Source organism: Barbus barbus (genome assembly GCF_936440315.1).
Source record: "Barbus barbus genome assembly, chromosome: 21".
Classification (NCBI taxonomy): domain Eukaryota; kingdom Metazoa; phylum Chordata; class Actinopteri; order Cypriniformes; family Cyprinidae; genus Barbus; species Barbus barbus.
In genome coordinates, this window is record NC_136749.1 from 1802330 (window position 1) to 1814716 (window position 12387).

General features: G+C 36.9%; 1 protein-coding gene across 1 annotated transcript in view; it reads left to right on the forward strand.

Moving 5' to 3' along the window:
• LOC306887280 (A disintegrin and metalloproteinase with thrombospondin motifs 16-like) overlaps positions 1–5182 on the forward strand; it is a gene marked incomplete at its 5' end in the record, with an annotated part of 81120 nt that extends 75938 nt beyond the window's left edge. The window contains 4 exons of the mRNA XM_079444906.1: positions 1070–1252; positions 2343–2552; positions 2696–2843; positions 4057–5182. Coding sequence (XP_079301032.1) covers positions 1070–1252; positions 2343–2552; positions 2696–2843; positions 4057–4172 — 657 coding nt within the window. The 3' untranslated portion in view covers positions 4173–5182. The remainder of the gene's footprint in view (positions 1–1069; positions 1253–2342; positions 2553–2695; positions 2844–4056) is intronic.
• Between the last annotated feature and the right edge of the window lie 7205 nt (positions 5183–12387).

Below are 12387 nucleotides of genomic sequence, written 5' to 3' on the forward strand. Positions count from 1 at the left end.
ATTTCTGAGGAGAGCAAAATAAAGGAAAGTGTGACATATTACACCCAAACATTGTTCATACAGTGGACTAGCAGTACAATTTGGGATCAAAAAATATTCAGACGCTTTGACCTGAGCATGTTTTGCTTAAGTGTTTTTCTTTAATTGCTAATGTGACCTTTTTCCACCACAGACACTTTAGAAAAGGGAGCACTTATTCACTATTAACTAAACTTTTCCTTCAATAAATTCCTAATTTGCTGGTTATTAATATTTAGTAAGGTAGTTGTTAAGTTTAGGTGTTGGGTATGATTAGGGATGTAGAATAAGGCCATGTGCTAATAAATGGCTAATCTTCTAGTAATATGCATGCTAATAAGCAACTAGTTAAGAGACCCTAAAATAAAGTGTTACCAAAGGTTCTAAGAAATACATTTTTGCTCAAAACTAAACAAAGTTAAATAAACTATTTGTTTATCATTTCTGCACAGGAGAGACGTGGTGTTGTTTCAAAACAAAGGGAAATATATATCAGTATCAGCATCGACTATTGGCCAAAATGATTAGAAAAATATCAACATATCAGAAATTGGCCAAAATCTAATATTGTACTTCCCTAAAACATATTATAATTTTCTAATTTTGTGAAAAACAAATGTTTAAAAAAAGTTGTCTATATTTCCATGTTTGCAATATGTGTGAAATATTCACGTTGAGGGTTTACTGCTTTAACTTACTTATACCAAATGAATCTAGTTTGACCCAGAACATAACAATTGTACCCAGAATTTCAACTTAATGCAATGATAAACTGTACATTTCTGGACAATGCACTTTGTACTTCATTTATATGTTCAGCTCAACTTCAAGGTGCAGTTTTCCCTTCATTTAAAAAGTGCGGGGTTCAGAATTTTAGATGAAATATTATAAATATAATTGCATCTGTAACAGAAGACTTCTGTTTTGTGTGATGCAGCGTCCACCGACCAGCAGAATGAAAACAAACAGTGACTAAATTCATGACTAATTCTACAGTTAAAACTTCGCTGAAGATCATTGTCTGATGTTACGACTGAGTTTTTCCCCCCAGTGTTCTCGTAAATGTGGGAAGGGAGTGATGAAGAGAGCGGTGGCGTGTGTGAGCGGAGACTCCCGTGTGCTGCCGGACGCCTCTTGTGCCGCTCTGCCCAAACCCAGCAGCCAAGAGACCTGCGTGATCAAACGCTGCCACAAACAGCGCAAGGCCCAGTGGTTCGTCTCAACCTGGCAACCGGTAAAACCCTTGCACTGCACTGGGGTGATGTGGTGTGAAAGCAAATAACCCAACGCTGCTCTGAAGAAGAGATTGTCTTTGTAATAAGAGCACTTTAAATAAAAGCATCTGCTAAAGGATAGCTTTATCATTTACCACAGGCCTCGGTAACACTTTATTTTAGGGTCTATTAACTAGTTGCTTATTAGCATGCATATTACACGAATATTAACACATATTAATGCTTTATTCTACATCCTTAATCCTAACCAATACCTAAACTTAACAACTACCTTACTAACTATTAGTCATAGTTAATAGTGAATAAGTGTTCCCTATTCTAAAGTGTTACCCAGGCCTCTTATATTTTACAGTTACAGTATGTGTTACATTTTTAAACAAGTGGTGCCTTGTTGTTCCTTTACAACATGGCCCAAAGTCGCTTTCCAGAACCTTCACCCTCTCTGTTCCTCTCCGGTAAAATGAGCTGCACACCTTCTCCTGGACTGCTGAAACCATCAAAACATTCAAGAAACAGCTTTAAACTCCTTGTCCATCAGCACATAACCACTACACAACCCTAAACAAGTGCACTTGCAAAACATAATTGGTCTTTAGGGACCAATTCTCACTGTTAGCCTTAATAAACGCCTAATTTCTGCTTATTAATAGTTAGTAAGGCAGTTGTTGAGTTTAGATATATATTATTCTAAGGCATTTATTGGTGCTTTATAAGTACTAATAAACAGCCAGTATGTTAGTAATATGCATGCTAATAAACAACTAGTTAATAATGTCCCTATGCTAAAGTGCTATCAAATAATCATTATTTTTTCTACACTTCTACTCTACTAGCTTGTTTCCATATCTGGTGATCTAATAAACATGCTTGCGCTTCTCTATTATAAGTCACTTTGGATGAAAGCGCCTGCTGAATGCATTAATGTAAATATTATTTGGCAGATGATTGTATCCAAAGCAACTGATACTGCATTCATTATATACTTTTTTTTTTCTTTAGTTCATGCATTTAAGTTAAGCACATTTTCTGATGCACAGACGTGTGTTTGAGCTGAATGAGGGCTGTGATGTTCTCTCTGTCTCTCTGCAGTGTTCAGTGTCCTGTGGTAAGGGTCTTCAGCTGCGTGTGGTGAAGTGCGCAGAGAAGGACGTTGCAGGAAAATACAGAGAATTGTCAGCCAGAAAGTGTCAGCATGTGCCCAAACCCTCCATGGAGCTCCAGAGAAGCTGTGTCCTGTCAGACTGTCCCATGGCCTCTCCTCACAGCAGACCGGACTGGTACTCTTCCCCGTGGTCTCAGGCAGGTCTTCCCTCCTCCCATAGACACCTGATGTCGTGAGCTTGATGTTGTGTTTTGTAGGGATGTAACCATATCAAAATCTCATGATACCATAATATTGCGATATGAGGATATTGATGCTAGTGTTTTGTGTTGGTGTGCAGTGTACGGTGTCGTGTGGAGGAGGCGTTCAGATGCGCTCCGTGCAGTGTCTCCTTCATGGACGGCCCTCCTCCGGCTGTGTCCTGCAGATGAAGCCTGTGATGACCCAGGCCTGTAACACTGCATTCTGCCCTCAGCCGCAGAAGATAGGTCTGTCGTCAGCTGAGATATTATTCCATCACATAATACTGCTTATGTAATCAATAATCAACTTCTGAGAAGTGTTTTTTAAAGCTCTGTCTAGCATTTCATTTCTTTAGTTTTAGATATTTTAGTACATCAAATTAAACCTATGAAAATGTTGCTGTCAGTTAATTATAATAATTAATTGTAGTGCTGTCAAACAATTAATCGCGAATAATTGCATCCGAAATAAAAGTTTTTGCTTACATAATATATGTGTGTGTACTGTGTATATTTATTATGTATATATAAATACACACATATGCATGTATATATTTAAGAAAAATATGTTACATTTATATATTAAATATATTTTTATATGATGTAAATTATATGAATAAAAATATATACATGTAAATATTTTCAAAATATATGCTGTATGTGTTTGTATTTATATATACATAATAAATATCCACAATACACACATATATATTATATAAGCAAAAACTTTTATTTTGGATGTGATTAATGATGATTAATCGTTTGACAGCACTAATAACTGTGATTAATATCATGATATTTTTGTAATTAATGTGATTAAACAATGTTTAATTTGCTGAATTTCTAATAAAATAGAGAGAGAAAGAGACATTTGTACCACTGATAGCGTGTTTCAGTGTTTTAATTATCGAAATATTACTTTTTGCTTTTTTTTTTGCTAATAAAAAAATATTAGATACAAACTTAAAAATGTAATTGAAAAATAAATGCCTTGGCAATTAAGCTAAAAATAAGTACTAGGCCTATAAGTACTTAAATTGCTAAAACTATAATGAAACTGAATTAAAGCTAAATAGAAATAGATTTTGTTTGTTTGTTTGTTTGTGATTTACAAATCATTTGAAATGAAATAGTCAAAATGTACAAAGACCGTGCTGGCAACACTTTAATTTAGGGACCAATTCTCACTGTTAACTATTTGCTTATTAGTATGCATATTACTAGTATATTGGCTGTTTATTTGTAATTATAAAGCACATATTAATGCATTATTCTGCATGACCATATTTTAGATCCCTTAATCATTAAAACCCATACCTAAACCTAACAACTACCTTACTGGCTATTAATAAGCAGCTAATTGGGATTTATTTATATAGTTGTAGAACTGGTCCCCAAGCTAAAGTGTGACAGACATGCATCCCATGCTTCTGTGTAACATCCGTGTTTCTCTGTGCAGATGTGGTCTGTAAGGATCATTTCAGCTGGTGTTATCTGGTGCCGCAGCATGGCGTTTGCAACCACAAGTTCTACGGGAAGCAATGCTGCAAGTCCTGCTCGCACACAAACCCGTGAGAACTTCTCGAGATGCTTGACTTCTGAGCCCTGGATGGAGCAGAGCCATGCCCTCGTACTGAACACAAAGACATTATTAATAAAGACTCAGAGCGCCTTGTTTGTCTGGAGGATGACACGGCCGATTCCGGCGAGACTAAGAGTCGCTCTCTGCAGGAAATGACATAATGGACGAAGCCCTCTGGAGGCATGTCAGCGATGGCGCGAGGACTCCTTTCATTGTGTTTCACAGAGCTTCAAGCGGATGGGATGTACTCTGCCTCCGGATATAGGCTAGACTGAATCCATGTGTCCAGGTGCATGGACAGGTGTTGTGTTTTTCCATGAACATGCCTCGTAATATCATGTGAATCACATAAACAGGCTTAATGCATCTCATTGTGGAGAATATGGCGTCATGTAGTAGAGCTACAGTCATTTTTGGTGCTATATGTTGATATTAATGGCAGCCGAGCAGCTGTTGCATAACAGGGGTTTTAAATTAACATGGCAATGAATCAGCGCTTTTGTATGATTGATATTAATTATCTTATTTATTAACAATACTGCAGTATGCCAGAATGCTATTCTGCTGTAACATACACGGCTTTTATGTTCCTGTTCAACTTCGGGTATAGTTGCACGATTTTTGTATGTTTAATCATGCCTTCACAGTACTGTTACGTGTTTGGGTTTCATTATTTCAGAGGAAAACAAAACGCCAATTAAACTAGTTTAATGAACTGTAAGAAGTGTCACGTTTAACAGAGTCAGCTCTCTTCGTGGGATGTTTTTAGCAACCGCACGACTGCCAAGAACTGTAAATCTGTCTTTGGTCTGACCGAGAGATGCTGCACATGTGGGATTCACACAAATGACTTCCATCATTTACAGTATTTGCGTTTGTTGTACAGCAGCAGTAGATGAATGTAATTGCTCGTCCACAGCGAGTGTTATTCTGAGGAGTGGACGCAGGGTTTGTTATAAATGGCAGATCTTATTAAACGTGACACGTGTCACATTGCCATCACATTACAGGCTGTGTTGTCTTTCTCTCTTGGCCGTAGGAAGCAGATATGCAGATTGCTCGTGATCCGGCTTCGCTAACGCTGAGTCAGAGCTTTTTCTTGTTCTTCATGCGCTATTGTTTCCAGATGGAGTCAGACGAGGCCGCTGGAGCGCGTTCAGGAATTAATATCACTTGTGAGCTTTCCACCGGCTTCTAACATAGAGCTCTGTGAAGACTTTAACAGAAAACACATACATCACTTCATGTTATTAATGTCTCATGGCATTCGGTAAGACTTAAACCATGTTTTGTTAGAGTCTTTTGAAAGTTTAGATGAATGTTATTGAAGCAATTCTGTATGCGGAGCTTGTGAGGCAAGAACAACTGCTGCTATCGCAAGCAATAAACCAGATGAAAACAATCTGATACTTACACTGAATGATTACACGATGGTCTTCATTGTTGCTGTGATGCTGTATTGATCAAATCATCAGCTCTGTCTGCAGTAATGGTGGAAAGAATTTACAAAAAACAACTATTCAATGTTTACATCCTTAAAGAAATCTTTATTTAAAGGAATAGTTGAAAATTAGGCCATCTGAGATCAGGATGAGTTTGTTTCTTCACCAGGTTTGTAGAAATGTGTCTCTGCATCAGTGTCTCAGCAATGGATGTGAATGGGTGCCGTCAGAATGAGAGTCTGATAAAAACATCACAATAATCCACACCACTCCAGTCCATCAGATAACATCTGGAGAAGACAAAAGCTGAAACAAATCCATCATCAAGACATTGTTTCTGGCAAAAATATAAGTCCATAATTTATATTAATGCTTCCTCCAGTGAAAAAGTCATCCGGTCTGAATCGGGAGAGAAATCTGCACGGATCAAGCACTGTTTACAAGCCAAAACAGCTCTAAACAAATATGCGGGTGGATTTTAATGTGAGAGACAACAATAAATTGACTTTTTCACTGGAGGAAGAGTTATTATGGATCATGGTCTTGCATTTTAATATGCAGCTTTTGTCTTCTCCAGATGTTAACTGATGGACTGGAGTGGTGTGGATTATTGTGATGTTTTTATCAGCTGTTTGGACTCTCATTCTGACGGCACCCATTCACTGCAGGGAATGCAATTAGAATAATAAGACATCTCGGGGCTGTTGCCAATCAAATGAAGTAAGTATAAACAAATCCATCTTTGTACTGCAGATGTGACACAGAAGCAGCATCTGAAGCATTTACACAAACTGTTTAATGTAGCTCAGAGGTGTCATGAATGAATTTACACTGCCCTTACTATGGCATGCATGATATTGTTACAGGTCGGTCAGGTTCTCCCCTGAGCCAGTCACAGCGCACAGCCTCTCCTGAGTACTAATCATCTGCACCTGTTCCTCATCACCCCATCAAGCGGACACAGTTTATAAGCACACACCTCAGCTTCATCCATTGTCCGATCTCGTTAATGCAAAGTGGACTCAACCTACTGGTATAGCGCCGCTAACAAAGTGACTTACCTGTGTTACTTACCTGATTTCCCATCCTCCTGTTGTGCATGTCATCTGCAGCTCCTCCACGCTGAGGTGTGTGCTTCCCGATCCCGGTCCTTCAGTTCTCCTGGTCTCCGTCTCCACAAGCTCCTGAAAGGCAAAAGGAGTCCTGTTACTCCCAGTATTCACCTCCCTGGACTAACTCAAGTTCCCCGTCTTCCATTCTGACCTAACCATTCAATAAACTGTTCATTGTTAATACTTACCCCTGTGTCCAGATCTGTACTCACGTAACAAATATATGATTAATGTTTTAAATATAAAACATTTAAAATAAATAAATATGCAATGTTGGGGGAAAAATTAAATTGTACTTTAAATATGAAATTAAAACTGCCAGTAGGTGATGGCAAGTCACTGTCCTAAATAACTCAATTATTCTTTCAACCAATTTGTTCAAAACGGTTGATTAATTCAGGAATAAAGCTAGTGAATGGGTTATTGAATCACTGACTCACCTGATTGGTCAAAAAATGCTAATAGACCAAAAACACTTGGAATAGACATTTGTGACCCTAGAGTACAAAAGCAGTCTGAAGTCGCTGGGGTATATTTATAGCCAAAAATACACTGTATGGGTCAAAATTATAGATTTTTAATTTATGCCAAAAATCATTAGCATAGTAAGTAAAGATAATTTTCCATGAAGATATTTTGTAAATGTCCTACTGTAAATATATCAAAACTTCATTTGGACTTTAAAGGAGATTTTCTCAATATTTAGATTTTTTTGCTCCCTCAGATTCCAGATTTTCAAATAGTAGTATCTCAGCCTAATATTGTCCGATCATAACAAACCATACATCAATGGACAGATTATTTATTCAGATTTCATGTGATGTATAAATCTCAATTTCAAAAAAATGACTGGTTTTGTGCTCCAGGGTCTAAAATGTATGTCACTTCATAGTAATTTAAACATAGCATTTATAAACAATTTATGAATTATATGCAATTGCATAGTATTAATAGTGATTATCTTAAAAAGTATGACAAAAGAGGGTCTGGCTTAATGCTGCACCAGGAGGCAGAAATGGTATTTCAAAACCGGACCATAAAATGAATTTGTGAAGATTATATGCACTTGCTCAGATAGACAGTAAGAAGAGATGAGCTCAGAGAACTATTCATCCACTGGGAATCAGATCCAGGACTAGGAGTGGAGGAGCTTACGTAACAACATCACAAACAACACAACAGTACTGGACACAAGGACAGATGGAGCGTCCTCGAGGAGCGACAGAGAGAGGAGGATCTGAACTGAATGAGAGGCAGAGCTGATTTACGGCCGGTCAGCTGTGATCTGCTCATTTGGTTCTACATGTGTTCTTGCTCATCGTGAAGATGATCTCACCAACCTTTCTGAGTCTGTCATCAGACACAGAGGAACTATTTGGTAATAGTTCAATCTAATGTGTAGTGGATGTGTTTCCACTGAGCATTACGTTAATGTGGAACTAAACAACAACATATGGATCTGGAAGAGCATTCCTATTAGCCACAGTGTTGGGGAGTACAGAATCTGCATAATTAAATTAGTGCTATTTTCTTTTTCTCACATTTTGCACATTGTTAATAAACAACTTGTTGATGATGGTGTGATTCTCAATTGTGTGCATGTTCTGTGAAGGTGACATTAATATTAATCAAATTCGGGCTGTTAACATGAAAAAAAAAAAAGCATTTCCATGGAGCATTATTATTGTTGGCTAAATGCTGGTATGGTAAGAATATTAATTGAGAGTGTTTTATTTCAGCAAGTTATATTGGATCAAACTCGCCACAATACAACAAAAAGGCATGTAAACAGACCATTACAGAATATTATTGAAACTGTATGCAAATTAGAATTGAAAACTTTATTTAAAAGGGCCCGTATTTGTATATGCATGTTAAAAACATGTAGATAACACTTCAGTGTGCATGGGACAGGCAACTGTGATCATTTTGTACACTACTTTCTTTCACTGAGGATCAAGGCAACACTAGACATCTGCTGCACTCATGTGGCCTTCAGAGCAACCGCAGCCCAGCTATACTGCAGGACAGGACAATCTCAAAGACTCAACGTGTACTTGATCATCATACAGACAGCAGGTTTTTAAAGCATCTCAATTATTTCATTTATTTGAAGAACACCCCAGAAAGATCTATTACGGTCAATGGTTTCCAGTTTTCCGACCGGCAGAGGCACGTTTTTATTTTCCTTTTTCCAGGAGATTATTTAAGACATGATAGATTTTGTTGCTAAAACTAATGCTAAAAATAGTAGCATGTGTTATATATAAAATATATTTAATGTTGAAACACATTACTACTTACATTTTCGAAATCCAAAAAATGACACATTTTAAACTAAATAAGTTTGTTCTAATAATTATTGCATTTATAATGACATGATTTTTCTGTAATGTTTTCCTGGAAAATCTGTATTGGCTGTATGTAATGTGATTGTGTCACGAATCCGGTCCGTGCAATTCCATTTGTTCACCACCAGAGGTCACCCGCTCACCATATGGACTTCACAATACACAGCACATTGGACTGCATTTCCCAGCATCCATTGCACTGACGACACACACACAGCTGATTACACTATCACACTCACAGCTGAGAACTATCACCCAATCACACACACTTTATAAGCTTTGGGCTTTCTCTGTGTCACTGCCGAGTGTTGTCTAGCCTAACTACCTTACAAAGCGTTCCTGTATATCTTGTTTGCTTTCCTGTGTTTTGATTCCTGCCCGTGTTTCTGGATTATTCTCTCTGCCTTGCCCTGTTTGGATACTGTTTGGCGATCGTGGACCCACGCTTGCTCTAGGATTGCTCTAATATTAGGTGATATTTTTATACTGTATTTATAACAATACTAATCCTTATAGAAAAGGGGTCCTGTGCACTTTTAGTGCATGGCTCCAAATAAAATAAAAGTGAGTAAAAAATGGTCTAATTTTATTCCATTCCCCTCTACTCCAGTATATACTGCCTACTAGCCTATATAATAAAACAGAAGGATTACTCCACAATACATATTTCAAAACAGTAGTATTGTTGCCATATGACTGACATTATCAGATTGTGTGTTTAATTCAGAGGTCAAATATAAAAGCTTATTATTATTATTATAAGTGTAATGTTTTGTGTAACTATTTCAATTACTTTATTCAAGTAATGTAACTGATTACATTTGATTACTTTTCTAAATTTCCAACAAATGTTTTGCACTTTTAATCACTTTCAAACATGTAAAGCAAGCAGGGTTAATTATAATTAATTTAAAAGCACAGCCACCACAAAATCAAACTTTAGCACCTCTTTTCACATTGAGATCATTAAAGAGGTTAAATCCAGATGTAAAATCGTAACAAGGACTAGTTTAATAGCTATGATAGTGTTTTTGAAATCAAATCTTTGCGTGCAGGAAACACTGGCATCTAACAGTTCATCTTCAAGAAATAAAGCATACAGAAACCCAAATAGGAAATAAATCAGTTATCGAATAAACATGTCATATTCTGTGTCCTGAAACATTGGTTTCTCATATTTTAAAGCAGTCAATGCAATTTAGGAAAGAAATCAATCATTTATGTGTGAAAATATTCGGATGTAATGCTCTTTGTAATCTTTAACAGTTTCAGAAGTAGCTGTAATTTAATTAGACATTTGTTTTTCTCAGTAACTGGAACAGATTAGAGTTGCATTTATTTTGTAATTAAATGACGTAATTCTGATACATATGTAACTAGTTACTCCCCAACACTGTTAATCAAAGGTTTTACAGACTTGTGGTCCTCATGCCCACTTGAACAACAGCCAAATACAGGAAATACATCATGCAAGTGGTCAAGTGCAAAGACGGCAAGTGTGGGTATTGGGACAGGCCCACTAGTTCTCAAAAATAGCTATTTGACAGGACTGATGACTCCTTCTGCTTAAAACCAGTCTTAAGTGTCAATTTTTTTAAAATTCAGATTTATACATCATCATCAGCTGAATAAATAATCTTTCCATTGATGTATGGTTTGTTATGATAGGACAATATTTGGCTGAGATACAATTATTTGAAAATCTGGAATCTGAGGGTGCAAAAAAATCTAAATATTGAGAAAATCACCTTTAAAGTTGTTCAAATTAAGTTCTTATCAATGCATATTACTAATCAATAATGAAGTTTTGATATATTTACAGTAAGAAATTTACAAAATATCTTCATGGAACATGATCTTTACTTAATATCCTAATGATTTTTGGCATAAAAGAAAAATGAATAATTTTGATCCATACTCCAGGGTCACATATGAACATTGTCCTTTATGCTTTCTCATAGGCGCAGGGTGAACCAACTCCAGGGTGAGGCTAAAAGCAGCCAAATCTATTCACTACAAATATCATAAACCCATCTTTTTAGGCAAGAAGCATAAAGAAGGTGCTGTATGTAGGATTGACACCAAGCGGATGAACTAGGTATTGCAGTTTTTTTCACCCGTCCCCTCCTAATAATAATAATAAGCTGTGTTTTCCGCCACCTGGCAACCCGGGGTGCTGAGATACAATTGGGTAAACTGGCAGTGGGTGGGTTTCACAAACCATAACAAACACAGGCATTCCGGGCCACATTTTCAAAGCAGAACAACTGACTGTAGCATTGTTTTTCAGATAAACAAGTATGTTAACTTAGCATGTTTCTTAAATATCTGCAAACATATTTTGGTATTTTAATGCTTTAGTAGAGTCAAAATCCTACATACAGCACCTTTAATGCCGCAATCACACTTTCCATTAATTTTCACTTTGTTAGAAACAGACGTTATAGATTTAATTTATTTGTGCAGCAGGGGCGTATAGCCTTACACACGCTCCGGCTAAGTGCTGCCTATTTTGTTAAAATGTTGTGGGCAATCCGGGTATGCATACTGTGCCCAGGGCTGTCAAATTGACTGGCAAACTAAATTCGAATTTTGTACTAAAATATTATCAATATTTGAATTTAAAAGGCATAATTTCTGTTAGGGGGGAAAAAGCTTTAGGCTTCTCTCCTGAGGCGCATCAAGCAAAATATTACCAATGCACGCTTCTTCAAAGCAATAAAATAACACTTTGAAACAAAAGTGCATAATGTTTAAAATAATGTTTATAAACAGGGTTTGAAAATAACACTGGTTAGACTGACTTGTGCGTGTGTGCATTTAGAGTGCGTTCTTTCACTGCGTGATTCAGGCTATTAATATGCATTCAGAATAATCACATAATTCAAGATAAGGGGGCAGAAATTATATATATTTATATCGATTCATATAGTGAATCAGTATCACACGAAGAGTGCCGTTTTTCTTAAAGAATCAGGTTACAAATGTGATATTAATTTTATACAACAGTTCAATAAACAATAATTTAATATCAAGAGACTTATGTTTTAGACACCATATTGGCTGTTTTTGCTCTATTTCGCCAACAGAAAACATTCCAAACACAGCCACAGCACTGCTTTGCATCTCTGAGCAACATGATGGTCGGTGCCTTCCAAACGGGATATATCGCCCTCCGAAGGGCACTCATGGCCGCAATACTGAAGTGTCGTTCCAAACCGAAGTGCTCAAAATTAGCCACTTCAAAGGGCCCTTCGGAATGAAGGATTTCAAAGGGTACAACTGATGGACATTTCGGGCCCT